The sequence below is a fragment of the Carlito syrichta genome, unplaced genomic scaffold, assembly GCF_000164805.1.
Source record: "Carlito syrichta isolate Samal-C Ts95f unplaced genomic scaffold, Tarsius_syrichta-2.0.1 Scaffold167470, whole genome shotgun sequence".
In the NCBI taxonomy this organism is placed as follows: Eukaryota; Metazoa; Chordata; class Mammalia; order Primates; family Tarsiidae; genus Carlito; species Carlito syrichta.
The window spans coordinates 455,069-477,677 of record NW_007111566.1 but is presented as its reverse complement, the minus strand read 5'-3'; the positions used below and the strand labels follow the sequence as shown (position 1 = coordinate 477,677).

The window sequence follows — 22,609 nt, the reverse complement described above, 5'->3', positions numbered from 1 at the left end:
TCCTATAAGAAAGCAATTGGCAGTAGTGGGACACAGCCAGGGGAGGGAGGGAGAGGCACATAAAATCATTAAGGGTACCCAAACTGTACCTGCATGATGACCACTTATGTACCTAATCCTGAGTTGTACCCCACATCTTTAAATAAAAATTATAATAAAAAGAAAAGATGGTAAAGATTCAGAATGGAAGTATGAACAATCACATATATAGTTGGAAATAGAATTTCTGATCTTGATAAACAAGTGTTTGCCCATAGAAGTATTCAAAGATGAAGATCTTTTTTTTTTTTTTTTTTTTGAGTCGAAGTCTCACTGTTGCCCAGACTGGAGTGCAGTGGCCGCTCCCAGCCACCGCAGCCTTGACCTGCTGGGCTCGGGCGATCCTTCCGCCTCAGCCTTTCGAGTAGCCGGAATTACAGGCGCGCGCTACCACAACCGGCTAATTTTTTGATTTTATTGTAGAGATGGGGTCTCGAACCCTGCTCAGGTGGGTCTCGAACCCTCGGGCTCAGGCAATCCACTCACCTCGCCTCCCAAAGGCGCGGGATTACAGACTGAGCCACCGAGCCCGGCTAAAGATGAAGATCTTAACAGTGAATGAAATCTCTGGTCTAAGGGATATAAGATACTATTCATTATTTATAACCTATAACTTCTCAGAGAATTAAGAAAAAAATGAACTCTGATACTTGGGATCATGTCTTTCCCTCTAATGATGTGTACAAGGCAAATCACTAAGGTGCTATAGTTTTCACTTAAAATTGCAATGCACTTAGGCATGTTTATGTCTACGATAGGAACCTTAATAGGATAGCCTATTTTCCAAAGAAGAACATGTGAATTCTGGGAAGAGTCAGGCTGATGCTTGGTGACTCTTGATTCACGATCTCCACTTAAGTGTTGAACATTTGGAATATTTTAAATGGCAAGAAACCAGGGACAAGTCTATGAACTGGCCCTAAATTTGTTCCTTATTTGAAAAAAGAAACTTTTTATGCCATCTGATTTTGTTGCCAAATTAATAAATGGCAGTTCACCGCCAACATCTTTGTAAACTGATTAACCCTTTATGTAGAAAGTCTCAGCTTCCCAAGAGATTATTTACTTGTTTTATTAGCGCAAAAGTTTCAAAAAATTATGTATTATATTTTTGGTTGAGGTCAAGACAGTAGTGTAAATTCTTATCCTGTTTTCTACATTTCCTCATCACCTTAAATAACTTCAGAAGGGAAAGCAAACTGGACTGGTTAGAAATTGAGCAACCACATTTTAATCAATAAATACGAACATTCGTGTGTTAACCAATTATTAGGCAGAAAAAAATAGTAATTTGTCAAGAGATAACACCACCTTGAAAACAAGGTACCAAAAATCTTTGCAATAAACTCTTCCCCACTTATAGAATTAAAAGTAACAAATATTTATTCAGAATAAGGCTTAGAATAATCTACTAAATTCTGAAATATTTTAAAGCTAAAACAGATTATCTTGCACATAAAGCTATAACAGATTATTTTGCACATACATAGATTACCTGACAACCCAGTGAATAAACGACTGAGTGGATGAATTGTTGAACATCAGGGAATATGATTACTTATATTCACATTATGGGCCAGGCTGACATCCATTCTTTATCCTCCCTGCCTCGCTATCCCTTCTGTGCTCTGTATCACAGCAAAACACACTTCCATGGGCTCTCGCCAGGTGGCTTCCGAGTAGGGTTGGAATGGTGAGGTACGGGTGGAAGACTCAAGGGCAGGAGTGGTAAGGCCAGGGTGTGCTCCGTATCTGACTCAGCTCTGGCCTTGCCTCCGTAACAGGCAGTGGCTCCGTCCTTGCCATGGCTCCATTTCCCACAATCCCTTGGTGGCCCTTGCCCCACCAGGCAGCCCCCACCATGGTAGCTACTCCTCCGGATGATCCCAGCTTCTGAACTCACCCACACCTCTTTCCATTATCCTTGTAGCCCTGAGTATGGTAACAGCTTCTTGCTATTTAGCTTCTCTTTCATCATCTAGGTATATCAACTTCCTGTATTCAGTTCCCTCTATCGAAACACAAGTGGTTTCTATTTCCCAGACTGGATCCTGACTGATACATAGTAGAGTCATTAAATTCTATCTTCTCTAACTTATCTGGAAATTTTTGCATGAGAATATGCCCTAAGCCCATGGAAATCACACAAATCACACTTAATATTCACTTTCTGCAATACAGGCCAAAAAATATCTCTTTGGCTGATCTTTGGTCAAACACTGGGATTCTCTTTGCCAAGTGCAAATACATGTCTGACTGTACCAGTGTCATCACCAACTACAGTAGACACAGCTAAGAGCCTTTTCCAGAGGTCACTTTTGTTGCATGTAGTGAGTGTGACAACAAGGGAAAAACATACAAAGAGAAAGCTAATTTTAAGAGAAAATTACACAGTCATCAAATGAATAATATTGTAAAAAAAAAAGTCTCTGAAAAGTCAGAGAATATAAGACAGCACCAGAAAGTTTCTTCCCTGTTGAATCAATGAATTTTCCTGAAATTAAAATCTGTAGAATTTCCAGATATTTCAAAAGTGTAAAAAGAAAAAAGCGGATTCATCAACAAGTGATCCGGAGTTTCTCAGTTAGAATGCCCCCTGGAATAGTTATAGTTATTGACTGAAGTAGAGTTCTTTGGTGAGCATGGAAACTACACACGGGATCTGCTTCTTCTCGTGGAAGAGCGGGTCGTCAGACTGAGACTCAAAGTGCCTGGCTACCCTGTAGTTCACCCTGGTGAGGATCTGCATGATCTCCAGGTCTTTCCCGTGCTCCTCCAGAATGGAACAGAGAGCTTGCACAAACCAGGAGCCTCTTCCTGGGCTCCTCCATGAGTAATAGCCTTTAATAGGAGAGAAAGGAGAAGATCAAATCAGCGAATTTCGGTAGCTGCTCCACTCACCAATGAGAATGAGCTTTCCATGTTTGGAGCTTTCATGAAACCTGCTTTTTGGAAATTATTTCATTCTACTCTGCACATACATCACTAATGAGAATTATGCTGATGTGCTCAGAGAGAAAACATCTTAGGTTTAGAAGGTTGCACAAAGTTGCTCAAAAATGCACTGGGTGTTCCAGCACAAAAATCCAATGGTAGCCAACATCACTTAGGGCCAGCATTAGAGTATGTTGCCAGGGAACTCTCTGGCATTAGTTTTGATGAAGTGCCACATGATACATATCTGGTATGCCAGTGAGTATGAAACAAATCTGCACATTAAGACTTTCAAAACAAATGTGGGAGAATAACTCCATAACTCTGGAACTCCTTGTCATCCTTTTGGGGTCAGTGCTACTTTCTAATACAAGACTAGGGAAGGAATTTACCGGGAATCTTGAAGAATTTTGAGCTGTGTTCCTGCTGTGAATTAGAGCTGGATCCTGCTAAAGAAATCCAGAGGTGAAAGGTGGCTGGATGCCCAACTGCCTGCTGGGCTGAGCCAGGAGACCTGCTGCTTAAGGGGGAGGGGGTGTGAATCTCGGCCCAAGACTCCATGACCCAAAACAGTTCCTTTACACCTCTTTATCAGGGGAAAGTTTCAGGTTGCTTCGCATAGTACACAGGGCCCACCATGATAGGGACCCTTGCCTACCTGTCCAGGATTGGCCTGGGCCAAGCCCTGTGCTATGGCTCAAACTGAACTGTGTCCTCTCAAAATTCATTTGTTGAAGACTTACCCCACAATGTGACTGTGTTCAGAGATAAGGCCTTTATGGAGGTAATTAAGGTTAAATGAGGTGACAGGGGTGGGGCTCAAATCCAAAAGGATTGGTGTCCTTATAAGAAGAAATACCAGAGAGCACACTTATTCTTGTTCTTTCTCTCTGCCATATGAGGACACAGCAGGAAGGTAGCCATTTACAAGGTAGGAAGGGAGCCCTCACCAGAAACCAAATCCGCCAGCACCTTGATCTTGTACTTCCCAGCTTCCATAACTTAGATAAATAAATTTCTGTTGCTTAAGCCACTCAGAATAGGGCATTTTGCTATAGCAACCCAAGTAGATTGATATTCCCTGTGGTCTGGTCTTGAGTTTTACCAAATGCTTCGGGTAATTTGATCTCTCAGGCTTCTGTCTTACCCCTGTCTGTTTGAATTTTTAGGACTCAGTTACAGAGGCTGCTTTTTAGAGTAGCTGCTATCACCTGCCTTCCTTGAAGAGTTCACCCTTCCTCCTTGAGCTCTTCCAGAACTTGCTTGGAGCACCTACAACTCTGCCACCGGTTTGTTTACAAAGACATATGCCCCCATTACACCGCCTCCTCTCTAGAACAGGAAGACCAAATTATTTTTTTATCTTACACCATCCTTAAAACTTGTGAAATTATCGCTCTCACAAATCCCATCTATAGATCCTGCCAGAGCTGGTTTTCCAACCACACAGACCTATTTACTGTAATCAATACCTCTGCACCAAGCACTTGACAAAACTACTATTATAGTTGGGAAAATTCTAACTTAGAGATGTTTGTAGCCAAAACAAAGGAAGGACTTTCACTGAACAGACTCAGTTAGACATGTTGCTTGATAAATAGATGGTGTGCTCATTACTGGCGTTTTCCAGTGCCTGCATACAGGTTGCAGTGTAAAGAAATCCTGAGACCCAGCTCTACTGTGGACTGAAATCTCTACCTGACCTTGGGCATATCACTTAAGTTCACTCAAACTCATTTTTTTTTTTTTTTTACATCTATAAAACCAGGACAGCAACAACACCTTTTCTAACTACCTACACATGAAAAACATTCTTTTTTTTTAACTTTTTTTACTCTGTCACCTAGGCTGGAGTGCAGTGGAATGCTCATGACCATTGCAGCCTCAACATGATAGGCTCAGGCAATCCTTCTGCCCTGTCCTTTCAAGTAGTTGGAGCTACAGGCATGCGCCACCACATCTGGCTAATTTTTTTTTAAATTAGAGATGTGGTCTCTCCAAGTTGCCCAGGCTGGCCTCAGGAACTCCGGAGCTCAGGCAATCCTCTCACCTCTGCCTTCCAAAATGCTGGAATTACAGGCATGAGCTACCGTGCCCAGCTGAAAAACATTCTAGATTGTAAAGTGCTATAGAACTGTTTGTTCTTATAATTATCAATAATAATAGTAATAATATGTAAGATAATTCAGCTTTCCTGGAGAGGAAAGTGAATACAGCTCTATGGTTGTTAGAATAATGGTCCACGGAGATGTCCATGCCCTAACCCTGGAACCTGTGAAAATTTAACCTTACATGGCAAAAAGGACTTTAAGGTTATAGGATTGAGATAGGAAGATGATCCTGGATTATCCAGGTGGGGCCAGTCTAATCATAGGAGTTCTTTCCCAGTGTGGTCAGAAAGGGAATGCTGTGAGGAGGGAAGAAGGGTCAGAGAGATGTGAGGTTGCTGGCTTTCCACAAACCAAGGAATGCGGGAGGTTCTAAGATGCATGACAAATGTGAGGAATTGGATTCCCCCTGAACCTCCAGAAGGAACCTAGCCCTGCCAACCCATTTTGGAATTCTGACCTCCAGAACTGTAGAATACATTTGTGTGTTTTAAGCCATCGTGCTGGTAGTCATTTATTGCTGGAGCCATAGAAAATGAATCAAGTTCTCAAGTCTGCATTTCGACGGTGGAATAGAATGGTGTGGTAAGTGGACAATGTTATTGATACCTGGAACCGTAGAGTAAGCAAAGAGAAAGTCAGCTTCAACTGGGATCTTGTACCGGGGATTAGCATCTGTGTCATTGATGGGTCCTGAGTCAGCCTGGATGCCATCATCGAGCTCTGTCCCTCGGCAAGCCTAATGGGCAAAGCAGAGATCACTCCGTGGAGTTGGGAACAGAAACATACATGCTGTTCTCTGCTGAGTCCCTGTGCCTAGAACTCCACCTGGCATATACTAAAATCTCAACGGTAATTTGATGAATGAACCAATGAATAAATGTTGGGTTGAATTACTAAGCGATGCAAATAAAAGTAGTGCAATGTCTTACAGAAACTTTCATAGTTTGTGATCCAATGCAAACACATATGCCAACCATTCAGAGATAGAAAAACAAAACCCTGATTTGCATGCCCCAACGGAAACAGCATGTAAATTTGTAAAAATGATGCCATCCCAGTCACTCTGTAGTCGCTTCCCATTTGCAACTGTATTAGCTTTGAAAAGTGATTACCTGAATGAAGAAGAGTTTGGGCTTCTCTAAAAGGGTTTTGCATCTATCCCCCCTGAAATGGGCTGTCAATTCCTTTATCGGTGTCACACCATCTTTCCCATAAATTAAATTTTCTTCTCCATGGCTTAATAGAATACAGGCGAAGCAGGCTGAATTTGTATGGTCCTCTTCAGAAGCTGCAAGTATACAATTGGAACACTGAACATTTAAAGCACGAGTCCTGTGGGACCTTAGATGTAGTATTCCCAGAGGTAGCCTGACAGCTGCACAAGGGAGAGGATGTGGAAGAGGTTTAATAATCTTGCTGAAAGGTGACACAACTGGTTCGGGCTTTGGTGCTGTGTTTCAAGCCCAGGCTGCTGTCAAGCCTGGTTGGCTTCAGACAGAGCAAGTATGGCTTCTCTCATTCTAATTGTTGAGAAACCTGTGCATCTGTACTCAAAGTGATTTTTGTATTAATTTTTATAATAGAGGTACAAGGTGATGGTGACAGAGTTGAGATTCCTAGCTTATTTTAAAATCAGATGAATTAGGACAGAAGTGGAAAATGGGAGTTTTGTCCTCACTGGAATCGGTTACATATACGGGTCAAGAAAAATAACTGCTTTACTGTTTTGATGGGACAATAAACAAGAATTCTCTGAATAAGACATGCTCTGGGCTTGGGTGGAATGATTCACCTTTCACAAGAACAGAAACTACAACTGGGACAAGTCCATATGCCTACATAGGCTGTTATACTTCTCAAAGCATGCTTACGAACTTTCTCTTGGCTAAGTTCAAATGCTTTCAAACCCAGTCTTTGAAAGCATTTGAAAAGGGCCTCGGCATCTTTGTCCGTTCCATTTCGAATGCCCATACCTATGGTAATCATGCAACAGGTTTATGGATAAGCAATCCCTGGCTGAATACCACATGTGGGTACCAGCAGGCCAGGTATGAAATGTGCCAGGTGTTAGCTTCAGCAGAAATGCTCTGAGTATCAGTATATAAAATGTCTTCCAAGGACAAATATCCCTACTCCATCTCCCCAAAATAGGAGGAGCTGGTATCATGCTATACATTTCAGAAAAGCAAAAAAAAAAAAGAAGAAGGACAGTATGGTTGCCTTGCCCAAGTTGTCCAGCTTCTAGAACTTTGGCCAGATCAAGAACTCAGACTCCTGATTTCTAGTCTAGTCTACCATGTGGCCTACTTGGGTACAAAAAGTTAGCTTATAAATGTTAAATTTGAAGAAATTAGGAAAAGATGCCTAGTTAAAAAAAAAAGAGAGAGAGAAGGTGGGATCTTTTTCTTTTTTAGCTGCATAGCTAAGAAAAGCAGCAGTGATTTGAACTGTATACCCATCTTCTGCCTGTGGGTTCATGTTTAATGCATTTGTAGGCTATTACTTTTAAACACTTGACCTAAATACCAGAGTACCCTACGTGGTATCTGTTAGGTAATATGACGTAATAGGAAATACATTTGTCCTGGAGTCAGAAGACCAAAGCTCAGGTTTCAGTTCTGTCCCTACTAACTGTACTCTTCAATATGTCTCTTACCTCCCTAAAACTCTGTCCCCACATTTATAATATGAGCATGACAATATTCTGTTGGCCAACATTGTGGGGTTGTGTTAATGAGCTAATAAGATAATTTTGCGGACATGCTATCTAAAAAATAAAGCAGTGCAAAAGCATGTGGGGATTATTATTCTCTATCTGCCACTAAGATTACACTTATAATCTGATCTGGCAGGGTAATATATAGACCTGTTACTTCCCCAGGAATGAGCCTTTTAAAACTGTGAGCATTCTGTATATACAGAACCCACTTATCTTGCTGGAATTTAGTTGGTTTCATCTTTTTACGGAGAGATTGAAGTTTCCTGAAAGACACCTGCCTATTCAACGACAGGTGTGTACTGGCCAGGAGGAAGACAGGCTTCTCACGCTCTAATTCCTGTCCTGCAAAGGTATCCTCTTGAGACTAGCCTGGGTCCTGCTCCTCTCGGGTACAGGAAGAAGACCGGTGGGGGAATGTTAAGCGCTCACCTTTTTTAAGCAGAGATTGCATCTTGGCACAAGAGCAGTCATTGTGGACAACCACCTCAAAACCCAGTCTTTGAAAGCATTTGAAAAGGGCCTCAGCATCTTTGTCCGTTCCATTTCGAACGCCCATACCTATGGGAATCATGCAACAGGTTTATGGATAAGCAATCCCGGGCTGAATACCACATGTGGGTACCAGCAGGCCAGGTATGAAATGTGCCAGGTGTCAGCTCCAGCAGAAATGCTCTGAGTATCAGTATATAAAATGCCTTCCAAGGACACAATAAAATAAGCAGCAAACTCCAAGGAGGGGCTATCAACTCAGCCCACCCACTACAGTCGAGCCTCCTCATATTAACTCTCAGCTCCAGGCAAAACCAAAGCTCCCTTGATTCTTGGTCCACATCAGCCAATATACATGGTGGGACCTTAGATTGAAAGTTCTCCATTTACCCGCATCCCTTCCCCCGGATCCACAAGTAGCACCTTCAGAGGGCTGTCTGTTGCAGTAGGTGGACAAAGCATTTCTCCGATGAATGCCTGATACACATTGGAGAAAACAGAGCGGAACAGGAAAGGTTAATCCACACCCACACAACCTACCTGTCACTTTATCAAAGTTCTTGTTGTTTATTATGATGCATTTGCCCACCTTCTCAAAATTCATGTTGTACTGATACGTAGGCGCTCGATCCCGGGTGGTCTTGACAGATCGTCCTGAGATATTTTTCTTCTTCTTACTGGGGAAATACACAATTAGTTGGTGACTGTGGCAGAAGTTTGGATGTAATGCCTCTTGATTTTACTACTAGCAAAAAAAGGGGGTGCCCAAGAAAGCAGCAATATCTTTGAGGAAAAGACCCGGAGTGGACAAATGACTCTGTTTAACTGTCAACAGGGTCTCTTGGTAAATTTTGTTAGATGCCAGAGAAATGCAAATTAAAATGACACTGTGATGCCATTACACAATTACCAGAATGGCTACAATGTAAGAAATTGAGTGTTTAGCACCTGGGATTATCCTACCTCGCTAATGGGAAACTACTTTGTATAACCATCATGGAAAACAAGCAGAATCTACTAAAACTGAATGTATATGCATCCTATGACATATACATAACTGAATGTATATGCAACTCCCCTGGGAAATGCCAACATATTCACAGTGAATCAAAAGACAGATGCCAAAAGACAGATCCCCACATGTTCACAGCAGTACTCTTTAGTAATAAACCCAAACAAGGAATATTCCGTATGCCCACTCGAGTAGATAAATTGTTGCGTGTTTGCATAATGAAATACTATCTAATAACAAGAATGAATAAACCATGACAACATGAAACAACATAAAGGAATCTTAGAAATCTAACATTGAGTGAAATAACCAACCTACAAAAAGGTATATACAAAGCTAAAAAAACTAACACCTGGTACCAGAAGTCTGGAGATGGTTTTCCCTGTGGCGGGAAGGTCAGGGACCAGAAGGGACATAAAGACTTTCTTGAGTGTGGGTCATGTTTTATTACTCGGGATGGATGCTGGTTATACACGTGTGTCCATCAGACAAAGTGCATCAGTGTGTACACTTTCCTATGTGGACGTTACAATTTAATAACATTTATACTAAAAGGGGGAAAAGCAAACAGAACAATTAAAACAAGAAGGTAGGCCCCTTCCAATCTCCAGACATCAGGCCAAAAGTCTGGCATATAGGCACTGTGGCAACAGGCACCATTGAGCGGGCAGAGGAACACATGCCCAAGGAGGGTGGGAAGCCACCTTGCTAGTCATCCGTACCAATGTGAGCTCCGAGAAAAAAGAGACTTTTATCTGTTCTGAAAATTGCCAAATCCCCAACACTGAGAATAATACCTGGCACAGAAGTTGCTCAATAAATACTTGTTATATGAATGAATGAATAGCATTATAATCCCTCCATCTTATGAATAAGGAAACTAAGGTCCACAGGGAGTCAGGGGGTTGTCCCAGATCACCCAGCTAGTAACAGGCAGGTCTGAGTCTACAACCTGGAGTATTTGTTAGTGATTGGGCCACCTTTCTCCCATAGCTCCTAGTCAGAGTTGGAAGGAGTGAAGTAAAAGTCAAAACCCAGCTTGCTGCCTAACAAACATGGGGTCAAGGGTACAGCACTTGAGTTTTCCTGGATTCTTATCTGTTGGTTTCTCAGAATCTCTGAAAGGGTGTGGCCTCTTCCCTTCCCCCTCCTACCTTGCTCCAGATTACAGATGAGCTCTGTATATCTAACCCTCAGATACCTTCTTGCTGTTTTCCCATGTCAGTATGACTTTATCCTCCACTTTTATTTATTTTTTAATTTTTTTTTGAGTTGGAGTTTCATTCTGTCGTCCAGGCTGGAGTTCATTGGCATGCACACAGCTACCGCAGCCTCGACCTGCTGGGCTCAGGGGATCCTTCCACCTCAGCCTTCTAAGTAGCTGGAACTATACGCGCATGCTACCATGCCCAGCTTATTTTTTTATTTATTGTAGAGATGAGGTCTCATCAAGTTGCCCAGGTTGGTCTTGAACCCCTGAACTCAGGCAATCCTCTCACCTCAGCCTCCCAAAGTGCTGGGATTACAGACTTGAGCCACTGCGCCTAGCCTATCCTCCACTTTTATAAGGTCACATTTCTCCCATGATGCCATTTTATTTTTAAAAGAGAAATAATCCTGAATGTCTTCTCCTGCCTTCTCTGGGCTTCTCCACCATTTTGTAGTCTGGCTTACAGGTGATGCTGGTTTTTTCCTAACGCTTCCTCCCCCAGAGTAGCAACAGAAAACAGTACTGCACTTGGGGTTGGCCAGAGTTCTGTGTCCATCCGCCCATGTGACCTGAGCCAGTGAGTAGCTGTGCTTTGCAGAATGCCATCTTCCTCTCCCGTTACACGGAGCCAGTTGCATGTAGTAGGTAAATGAAGCCTTTTGTGACAGTCACAGAATTAGATGAAAAATGTGGTGGCAGCGGGTACTCCCTGGGATGTTTCCTACCCCTTGGAGTCTATGAGTATCAGTAAAGGGAGTTTCTGCACTGCTGTTCAAGGACACACCACGCAGGAAAGCGTAGAATTTATTTCCTCACTGCCACCCTGTTAACGACCTTTATTGATAGCATTCCATCGGCATGTTAAAACATATGTGCCCAGTTTTTCATATACACACAAAATCTTTGGTCTTTAATAGACCAAAGCCTCAGAGGTGGGGGTGCGGGAGTATTACCCTGCCCATTTTACAAGTAATAATAATAACAGTGAACATTTGTCAGTCTTTACTATGGGCAGATCTTGTTGAAACTCTTATCTGCATTTTCTCACTGAATCCTGATAGCCACTCCAAGAGGGAGAGAGATGCCTTGACCCCATGTTCGTTAAGCAACAAGCTGGGTTTTCACATTTACTTCGCTTCTTCCAACTCTGGCTGGGAGTTGTGGGAGGCGGGTGGGTCAGTCACTCTAACAAATACTCCAGGTTGCAGACTCAGACCTGGGGGATCTGGGACAACCCCCTGCCTCCCTGTGGACCTTAGTTTCCTTATCCATAAGATGGCAGGATTACAATACTATGCATTCATTCATATAACAAGTATTTACTGAGCAATTCATGTGCCCGGTAACCCCCCTTCAGGAAGAACGGTGGAGGTCTGGGGCAGGAAAGTGACCCATGAGCAGGCACAGCAGGTCCAAATGCAGGCAGTCAGTCACAGATGGCAAGAATCGACATTGTGAAAATGTCCACACAACCCAAAGTAACCTACAGATTCAGTGCAGTCCCTATCAAAATACCAGTGACAATCTTCACAGAAATAGAAAAAATAATCCTAAAATGTATATGGAACCGCAAAAGACCCTGAATAACCAAAGCAATCCTGAGCAAAAAGAACATAACTGTAGGCATACATTACACTACAAAGCTATAGTAACCAAAACAGCATGGTACTAGCCTAAAAACAGACAAACAAACCAATGGAACAGAAGAGAGAACCCAGAAATGAATCCTTGCCTCTACAGTGAACTCATTTTTGACAAAGGTGCCAAGAAAATGCACTGGGGAAAGGACAATCTCTTCAATAAATGAGAAAACTGGATATCTACATGCGGAAGAATGAAAGTAGACTCCTATCTCTCATTGTGCATAAAAATCAAGTATAAATGGGTTAAATACTTAAATCTGAGACCTGAAACTATGAAACTATGAGAAGAAAATATTGGGGAAACACTCCAGGACCTGGTCTACACAAAGTTTCCTTGAGTAACACCTCAAAAACACTGGCAACCCATGCAAAAATGGTACGTAAGTACAAAAAGTGTGTGTGTTTGTAGCTATTCCTTATTAGACCTGCCACCCACGGGTCAGGGGCTTCATCAAATCCCTGCCCTTTCTCACAGCCATGCTGCATTTGTGCAGATAAGAAAGTTCAAGTTCAGAGCTGGAATGTGATTCCTGGTGATCTGGCCTCACGGTGTGTGCTTTTTCCACAATACTGAATGTTCTTTGAACGAACACTGTCTTTGAGATTAAAATTCAGGACAGGCCTTACTTATCTTCCAGGTTACATTTGGGTAAATTGAAGTCTAATCTGTGTGATTTTTCTTAAACCAGGAACCCTGACCCAGTTAACCCCTCAACAAAGGTAGCTACAGGATAGGCTTCATCCAGCGTTCCTGGCAACCCTTCAGAAAATAGCAAAATGAGATAAAAGGAGAGAACACTTAAGAGGTAAAGTAGGATTCTTAACACATCAACAGATTTCAGAGCAAGATTCTTGAGTTATGTAGCTAGTTAAGGCTATTTAAAGACCCTAAGAGTACCATTAAGGCTGGCAGGCTGAAGGTCACCGTTTATACACTAAAACCTTTTAAGGAGTTTTTATCTTTTACTTTTATCTTCCACAATATGGATCTCTATGACAATATCCAAATATTAAACAAGCAATGATTTTTTTTTTAAGTTATCATTAGCTTATCCTCGGTGATGAACAAAACAAAAGCAGCATCTTTTATAAGAAAGACAGGGTTACGTGGTAGTGCATGCCTGTAATTCCGGCTACTTGGAAGGCTGAGGCGGAAGGATCGCCGGAGCCCAGCAGGTCGAGGCTGTGGTGGCCGGGAGCAGCCACTGCACTCCAGTCTGGGCGACAGAGTGAGACTCCAACTCAAAAAGAAAAAAAAAAAAGAAAGAAAGAAAAGCAGGGTTAAATATAAGTTGTATAAAAAATAAAAGGACTCTGCTTCTATCAGAATAGAATTTGGAAAATTAACTGGTTTTAAAAAATAACCACAACAGGGAAATAAAGATACACATACTTTAAATAAAATACTGTCCATGGTTATGAAAAAGTACCTTAAAATTGAATGCAAAATGTGATTCTCACTGCTGGTAAATATCTCAAAAAGGGTGGTACCTAGCCTGCCCCAAACTGAATTCCTGTTTTTCAAAATAAACTTTATATCTGCTTTCTTCTTCTGGATTTGCGTCAGTCAATATTAATTTTTCCTTCTAGCCAAAATAGCTTACCTAGCCTGCCCCTAAATTGAACTCTTATTTTTCAAAATGAGCTTAATATCTGCTTCCTCTTTCTGGACTTAAGTCAATATTAACTATTTCCTTCTAACCAAAATAGATTTTTGATAAACCTAGGTCTTCACAGACCACAGATGTGCATTAGAGAATGATTATCAATTCAATCCCATTGAATTCATCTTCCTAAGAAGAGTTGTCTTTGAGAAAACCCCATTCATAGCTAAAATTTGAGGAAGCAAACCCTGATGATTAAAACATGTGACTAGATAGAGAGAAAGGGAAGGTGGAAATGAATGCTGAGAAGGCATTAGGAAGAAAGCACCAGAAAAAATATTGGGGAGAGGGACTAAAGTCCACTGCATATAGATACATTCTGCAAGAATGAGTGTCCAGGAGATTAGCCTGCCACATAAGAGCTGTGACGTTCCAGGACACCTTCTTTCTCCTGGGAATTATTTCTCTTTTATCCCCATTCTTCCTTCAAGACTAATGTTAGGAGACACCACATTGGTAGAAAGTGATTTCCCATCAGCACTCTGGCCATCACTGCTGGACCAATCAGCTCTCTTCCCTGGGAATCTGAGACCTGAAATTGAGAAAAAGGATCAGCCTCTGTCAAGGTGGCTAAAATAAGGGCTGTTGGTGGCTATGTTTCACCATGTGGCCTGAGGAGCCTAGATGACAGGTTGGTTAAGAGGGGACAGAACAAAGCCAATGGATAAGAAAAGGGAGGGTATGAAGGAGGAGAGCGGGTAATGTTCAAACCTAAGATTCCTATAGCCTGAGTGCTCTTTAAAAAGTAGATTCCAGCCGGGCTGGGTGGCTCAGCCTGTAATCCGAGCCTTTGGGAGGCTGAAGTGAGTGGATTGCCTGAGCCCGCGGGTTCAAGACCTGCCTGGGCAACTTGGCGAGACCTCACCTCTACAATAAATCAAAAATTTAGCCGGGCGTGGTAGTGCGCACCTGTAGTTCCAGCTACTTGGAAGGCTGAGGCGGAAGGATCGCCGGAGCCCAGCAGGTCGAGGCTGCGGTGGCTGGAAGCACTCCAGTCTGGGTGACGAAGTGATACTCCAACTCAAAAAAATAAAAATAAAAATAAAAATAGATCCCAAGAACTAGAAATTGACCTTCCATATGACCCAGCAATTTCCCTATTGGGAATATACCCAGAGTAACTCAAATCATTCTACAAAAAAGATACCTGCACATGAATGTTTGTTGCAGCTCTATTCACAATAGCAAAAACCTGGAACCAACCATGCTGCCCATCAAAGCTGGACTGGATTAAAAAACGTGGTACATATACACAATGGAATATTATGCAGCCATAAAGAAGGACAAACATATGGACTTTGCAGCAACTTGGATGGATTTAGAGTCGATCATACCCAGTGATCTATCACTCAGTGAGTACCATATGTTCTCACTCATAAGCGGGCCTTGAACAATTATCATAATACTATAAGAAAGGGATTGGCAGTCGTGGGAAACTACCAGGGGAGAGGGCTAGGATTGGCAGTTGAGGGAAACTGCTGGGGGAGGGAGGGGCACACCTCATCAACAAGGGCACCTACATAATCAACGTTTGTATACCTAACCCTGAATTGTACCCCACATTTTTAAAATAAAAAAATAAAAATAAGAATAGATCCCAGTGGCTGTGAACGTGCTATTGTACTCCAGCCTGAGAGACAGAGTGAGACTCCAACTCAAAAAAAAAAGATTCCAACACCACCACATACAGTCCTCCAGGGCTCCCTTTGAAACTCCATTCCAGGATTTGAGGACCTCAGGAGCTCCCCTGCCAGCCTGTCTGTCTCTGTTCCTGGTGCAGCACTCCCCTGCACAGGGTCAGACCCGCTACAGCTTGTGGTCCCACAGGCATAGCAGGACCCAGGACATCCATGATGGGCTCCTGCCCTGCTGAGCTGGTAGCTGTCCACAGGTCTTATGTCTCTGCACACAACAATCCTAGTTCACTGAGCATCTCGCTGCTGGCTCAGGCTAGGACCCTGGAAGGTCCAAGCCATATCCTTTCCTGACCTGATGTCTACCATTTCCCCCAGGTGGCCTCTCTCCAAAGTGAGCTTTTAGGTAAATAAAAATGATAAACCCAATCACATTATGTCCTTGCTTTGAGTCATTCAGTGGTTTCCCCAGGTGCTGAGAACAAACTCCAGGGTCCTGACTACAGTCCACAAGTCTCATCGCTTTCCACTCTTCTTTCCCGGCCACATTCCACTCCAGAAAATCTCGAACTTGTCCAGCTTGTGCCTGCCAGGGATTTTGCTCTGGCTCTTCCTCTGCCTGGACTTCTCACAGCTCCCAGAGTCCCATATCCCCTCTTTCACTTCACTCAGATCTCTGCTCACATCTCTATTTCCTGCACATACCCCACACCTGCCAGTCATTCCCTGTCCTGCCCCTGCTTTAATTTTTAAGCCACACCTCCTCATTAGACCTTAACTTACAGAGCAAAGTCATCTCCCATTAGAATGTAAACTGCATGAAGGCAGGGCCTGCACTAGTTCACTACTATGCCTCCAGCTTCTAAAACAGTGCCCGGTACATAGTAGGTGTTCAATAATATTCCGTGACTAAGTGAATAGCATTTCATGCTGAAGGACTATCATAGTCAAAGGCCCTGGGTAAGCACCAATTTAACCAGACACAGATCAGCCTAAACAGAACTACAGCCCAACCTGGGACCGGCAAGGCATTTCAGAGGTGGGTAAGGGAAGGGCACACTGGTGCCCACACTTCCATTTTGCCAATTCTTGTTGCAAGGCTGCCGCAGAGACATTAACTAGGTACAGTCTCAGGCTCAAAGCTCACATGTAGGAAGGGAATTGGTTTCTGAGAGGAAACTAATTCAGGACAGCTCCTATCTGCTGATTCTGCAGGAACACAGGACAATTGTTTGGCTTGAGTATTTCTTTCATATGGGAGACTGAATACCACTTGGAAACATTTTGGACTGATGAATTTTCTTGTCTTATTTGCCCTGACTCTCTCATTTCCAATTTTGAACGCTAACAGCATGGCTCAATTAAGAGAGCTGTCTGGCAGACATAAGTTTACTCAATTAGTCACTCACTCCCTTCATAACCAGCAGGACAAGTATAAAGTCTCCATTCCCTGGCTGAACCATCAAGGGAGGGTCTTTAATCAAAATCATACAGTATTGTGAACAAGAATGAGGAAGCTCTCTATGTGCTGATGTGGGATCATCTCCAATAAGCAGTATAAGTATGAAACAACACAAAAGTACAGGACAATGGGAGCAGTATGCTGACCTTTGAGCAAAATAGAAAAAAATAAAATATTTTTTAGATTTGCATAAAGAGACACTAGAAGGATTATGTAGTAGATAAATTCATAGATTCTCAGGCTAGACTTCCTAGGTTTGAATCCCTGTTCCACCACATAGCTGTGTGATTAAAGGCAAGCTACTTAACCTCTCTGTGCTTCAGATTCCTCATTTATAAAAAGGACAAAACAGCAGCATCTACCCCAGACCTTGTAAACGAGTTAATATTCACAAAGCGAGTTAATATTAACAAATACTTGGAATATTTGTTTCATGTAGGAAGTGGTAAATAAATGCTATGATTATTACTGATGCTGTGATTGTAAATCATTAAGAGGGTTACCCCCTGAATTGTACCCCACATCTTTTTTTTTTTTTAATTTGAGTTGGAGTCTCACTCTGTCGCCCAGACTGGAGTGCAGTGGCCACTCCCGGCCACCGCAGCCTCGACCTGCTGGGCTCCGGCGATCCTTCCGCCTCAGCCTTCCAAGTAGCCGGAATTACAGGCACGTGCTACCATGCCCGGCTGAGTACCCCACATCTTTAAAATAAAAAATTAGGGCCAGGTACAGTGGTTCAAGTCTGTAATCCCAGCATTTTGGGACACCAAGGTGAGAGGACTGCCTGAGTCCAGGGGTTCAAGACCAGCCTGGGCAACTTGGTGAGACCTCATCTCTACAATTAAAAAAAAAAATTAGGTCCAGGCTCGGTGGCTCCACCTATAATCCCAGCACTTTGGAAGGCTGAGGTGAGTGGATTGTCTGAGCCAGGAGTTTGAGACCAGCCCAGGCAACGTGGTGACACCCTCACATCTCTACAATCAAAAATCAAAAATTAGCCAGGCATAGTAGCGTGCGCCTGTAGTTCTGGCCACTTGAAAGGCTGAGGTGGAAGGATCACTGGAGCCCAGCAGGTCGACGCTGGAGTGGCTGTGAGCATGCAAGCCACTGCACTCTAGCCTGGGCAATAGAATGAGACTCCAACTCAAGAAAAAAAAACAACAACAATTAGCCAGGCATAGTGGCGCATGCCTGTAGTTCCAGTTACTTAGAAGACTGAGGCAGAAGGATTGCCCAAGCCCACCAGGTCATGGCTGCAGTGGCCGTGAGCATGCCACGGTACTCTAGCCTGGGTGACAGAGTGAAACTCTGACTCAAAAAAATAAAAATAAAAAATTAAATAATTTTTTTTAATGACAAAGAAAGAGGGGTTACCTATGTCATGAAGAGCTGGGTGCAGCACAGCAGGCAAGAGCAGGAGGAAGAATTTTGACTGAATGTCTTTTTTATTATAAGCTAATAAGTTAGTGATTCAAAATGTTAAACTAAAAATTACAATGAACAGTTAAAGGTCACCTGCTTACAAATGGATTTCAAGATCTGGCCTATTTTGAAGAGTACTAGATTCACACTGTTGTACTAACTGTTGAAAGGGATTCCTAGACACCCCATTTTTCTTTTTCCATGTGATTTTACCCTACTCCTTAGCCTTTTAAACTTCTTACTCCTCTATGTCAAGAACTACAACAACAATAAACACTGTTTTTTGTTCACTGCTACTTTACATATATTATTCTACTTAGTCTTTAAAGCAATTCTGTGAAGCATTGTCCCCATTTCATACAGAGCGAGATTGAATCCGCATGACCAGAATCACAAAGCTAGAAAAGGGGAGAGCACAGGTTTGTTCTGAGGTCAAACACCAAGTCTCCTATTCTAGTGTTTCTCACCTCTGTTAATAATATTCAGACTCCTGGGTCTTGCCGGGGTGTTTACCTGGAGATGCTTAGACTCTCTGAGGTCTGAGGGCCCTAGTGTGAGCCTGTCTGCCCATTGCATGGGCTCTCTTGGCTCTGGCTTTCCATTGCTGTCACTTCAAGTCCCTTGGTTATTTCACTGCCAGGAAGCAGAGGTGTTGGCCCTCCATTGCTGCTTGGCACCCTCCAGTGTCAGGAAGACAGCACCAGCTCTCTCTACTGTATCAAACACCTCTCCATGTGGCCTGGGGGCAACCTACTGGCCCCCTGCCTCTTGGTCAGAAGGTGGGACCTGAAGTGCCTCAGGAAATCAGGCCTCTGGAAGGTGCCCCTCCACAGCAGAGAGAGTATATATAAGGTCATGGGTGAGATTCACAACTCTCCAAGACACCTGCAGGGTGTTTCAGCGGTGACAGCTGAGACGAACATTAAACTGAAATTCCTTTAACACTACCACCAAAATGCTTCCAGGAAATGTTACTATAGCCAAGTCATCCTTAGAGTCTCCCTTGTTTGTTACAAACCATTTGGAGTCCCCAGAGTAGCCTTGGTATGGGACCTAATTCACTCTGGCAACAGTCAGAGAAAGTTGGTCCATGATTCCAGTTCTAGTAGCGAATAAAGAGTTATTGTCTGTTTGGAAAGCAGATACTGGAGCCAAGCAGATCATCAGGTAAACAACTGCTATTGGACAGAAGAAAGGGCCGCAAGGGCTCCAGGGAGATTGTGCTAATTATTTAGTCAACAGCAGAAAGAAGGCAGCAATCCACAGCTCAGCCCAGTGGGTCCTCCCAGGAGTAGGGACTGCGGAGAGAATGAGAAGAAAAATAAGAAGCTTTCAAAGATCCAGATTAGAAACTTCTTCAGCGGGCAATCATCCCCAAAGACAAGATTTTCTAAAAGTGGCTGGCTGTTCTTGTTGCTCAGGTTCCCACCACTTTTCTGCAGAAGATGCTGAACCATGTGAACACTGCTGTTACACAGACCCCAACGGGGGGCAGAAAGAGCCCGCTGAGATTCTCTCAAGTCCAGATTTATGGGCATGAGTCTTTCTCCTGAAGCTGACGAATGGTGCAAATGGTGGAGGAACCACTTCAGATATTTCTTAAGTCATCATGAACAAGTATGAATATTTTTATAGACTTGTGCTTTACAAAGTGAATTCATGACAGTCATTATCCCAATGATTCTGCAAAGTACAGATGCAAGGCAAAGAAAGACAAAGCCAATCAAACAAGCCAGTTATTTTTAAAGCAAGATTCTATTACTTCCCATTCTATCCATGCCCCCTTTCCCCTCCCTTTGCTAATTCTCTGCAGATATACCTAGCTCTATCCTGGCCCTTTTTATATTCTGAAGACTTTTGCCAAGATTATTTTGCTGAGATGAAACATAGGATTCTTGTTTTGGAACCTGTCACTGAGTGCAAAGTCAATGATAAACCAGACCAGTGAATTGAAAGTTCTAAATCCTCTTAAAAGCTCGTGTGTTTCACAGTTAATTGAAAATTAAAAAAATAAATCTGGTCACTAAATCACTGTGCTTAGGGCCAGACAAACAAGGACGCAACGAACTATGATATCTTGGTCGAATGACTTACTAAGTGCACGTAAGTATGCACTAAAATGCAATGGGAAGTTAATTTACTGAGATGATAGAATACGTAACCATCCTTACGGTTTCTCGATATTGTACTTCTTTGCCAATGTGGGCAAATATCATTATCTTCACTTTACAGATGTGTTCAGATAAGCACAAATCTCGGCTGGGAACACAGATAATAGTAGCATTGACTATCAGGAGGGAACCAGACTATCCTAACTTTTGAAGTAGAGTGCCATTTTTTGCCCCCTCAAATTTCACAGTGTGAGGCCAACTCAGTCATTTGCACTACAACAAAGTCAAGAGTCAAAAATTTATAGCTGAGTTCTGCTGGTTATTTATATAAAAAGACCTCCTTGAAGAGACTACAGTAACTCGTACCTGAAAACATTACAGGATAAAAATATTCTGCCTACTTTACAAAGAAGTGGAAAACCTTAGGAAGGGTATGATGGATTTCACAATCCACTCTGGGTCCAAGTATAATTTTCCCCATCACTGGAGTGGATAAATACAGGTTTTAATCTCTGACAGATCCCCTGGGCTGCTCAAAAAAGTGAATTATGCCTTTCTATATTTGGAAGGGAATATGAGCATCAAACCCTATCCCATTTATTTTCTAAAGCGTCTCCATGAATAGGATTTCCAGTAGCTCTGAATGCTTGCAGATATTCATCAGCACGAAAGTAAACACACCACCAGGCTCACATCTCCCCAGGGCTGCTTCATTCGGAACTAGAGTTCTGGTTTTTGTAGCTGCTTTGTCTAAATATTTTTGGGGTGATTCATTCATGGTTTCAACATTTCAGCAGAGGGCATCCCCACAGTCCTAACATACCAAGGCACAGAGCAAGACAGAGAGGAAAAGAAAGAGTGCAGGCAGTACCTAGTGTCTCCATCCGAAAGCAGCCCCCTTTGCATCAGAACTAGGCCGTGCCCTGCGACGACAGGCAGTGAGTTTCCTTCTTCTCTGTAATAATAAAAACTCAACATGCTCGGAGCTCAGCAGGGGACAGAAGACTGGCACAGGCCGCCTGACCCTGAGGGCCTGTGACTGAATCAGCAGTGAACTGCACGCTGGAGTTTTCCATAGGACCATTCAAACTCGGGCTGGGGAGGTCACACTGGCCTCCCCCTTCTTTGCTGACCGGCAGAAATGCCCCGGCTCCCCATTGTGGCACCACGGTACCCTGGGACGGCTCCCTATGGAACAAGCAACTTTCTACAAGCATGGGGGCCAAAGGAAAGAAAAGAAAAAAACGTGCAGCCAGGAGCACAATCTTCAAGAGAGAAAAACAAAATAGCAGGGGAATGGCTAAGTAAGAGAGAGTATCAATAGAATAAAATATCACAAAGCTATTTAAAGTTGATGAGCATGCACACACGGTCAACCCACCAAAGTGCCAAATCTACAAAAGGCTGTGAAACAGCACACACAGGAACGGCAAAATATGTCAAACCATATGGAAGTAAATGAGCAAAACAGGAAGCGAGTCTGTGGTGAATTGAAGAGTTCGAGTTCGTTACAAAGGTGCTCAAACTAATCATACAAATAGCAGAGGACTATGGAGGCATACCACATCCCCTACTTTCCAAATAAGGTACAGAAACATTCTCCACTGGTCTTGTATACAGTGAATGCCCCAGGAGGCGCTGCACTTTCCTATCTCAGGCCTCCAAATGCAGTAAGGAAAATAAGAACCATAAAACCAAAGTGCTTATTTATGAGCAAACCGTTCAGCATCATTTTTCTCAATTTCCTGGTTCAAGGTCACAGTCCAGGAAAGGTGTGAAGCTGATGGCTTGAGGTTATAACACCTGCTACCTTGGGCAAGTCTCCTGACTGTCTGCCAGTCTCAGGTCTGTGAACAAGAGAGAAAATGGGCTCTATACATTTTTTTACTGAAACTCAGTTTGCAAAAATACATGGACATGGAGAAACAAACTTTAAAACAGGGGAAGACCTGGGCTCGGTGGCTCAGCCTGTAATCCCGCGCCTTTGGGAGACCGAGGTGAGTGGATTGCCTGAGCCCGCAGGTTCGAGACCTGCCTGGGCAACTTGGCAAGACCTCATCTCTATGATAAATCAAAAAATTAGCTCGGCGTGGTAGCGCGCGCCTGTAGTTCCAGCTCCTTGGAAGGCTGAGGTGGAAGGATCACCGGAGCCCAGCAGG

At 43.1% G+C, this 22,609-nt stretch overlaps 1 protein-coding gene across 3 annotated transcripts in view; it reads right to left on the bottom strand.

Annotated features, from left to right (window-relative positions):
• Positions 1 to 1,954: 1,954 nt before the first annotated feature.
• CASP7 (caspase 7) overlaps positions 1,955 to 22,609 on the bottom strand; it is a 31,526-nt gene continuing 10,871 nt past the window's right edge. The window contains exons 1-6 of one of the 3 annotated variants that reach the window (XM_008051145.2): positions 21,322 to 21,417; positions 8,833 to 8,969; positions 8,233 to 8,361; positions 6,197 to 6,372; positions 5,691 to 5,820; positions 2,359 to 2,880 (exon numbers count right to left, since the gene is read on the bottom strand). In XM_008051145.2, coding sequence (XP_008049336.1) covers positions 2,651 to 2,880; positions 5,691 to 5,820; positions 6,197 to 6,372; positions 8,233 to 8,361; positions 8,833 to 8,969; positions 21,322 to 21,356 — 837 coding nt within the window. In that variant the 5' untranslated portion in view covers positions 21,357 to 21,417 and the 3' untranslated portion in view covers positions 2,359 to 2,650. Of the gene's footprint in view, positions 2,881 to 5,690; positions 5,898 to 6,196; positions 6,373 to 8,232; positions 8,362 to 8,832; positions 8,970 to 21,321; positions 21,418 to 22,609 lie in introns of those variants that run through there. The other 2 variants (XM_008051144.2, XM_008051147.2) reach the window with 2 other exon arrangements.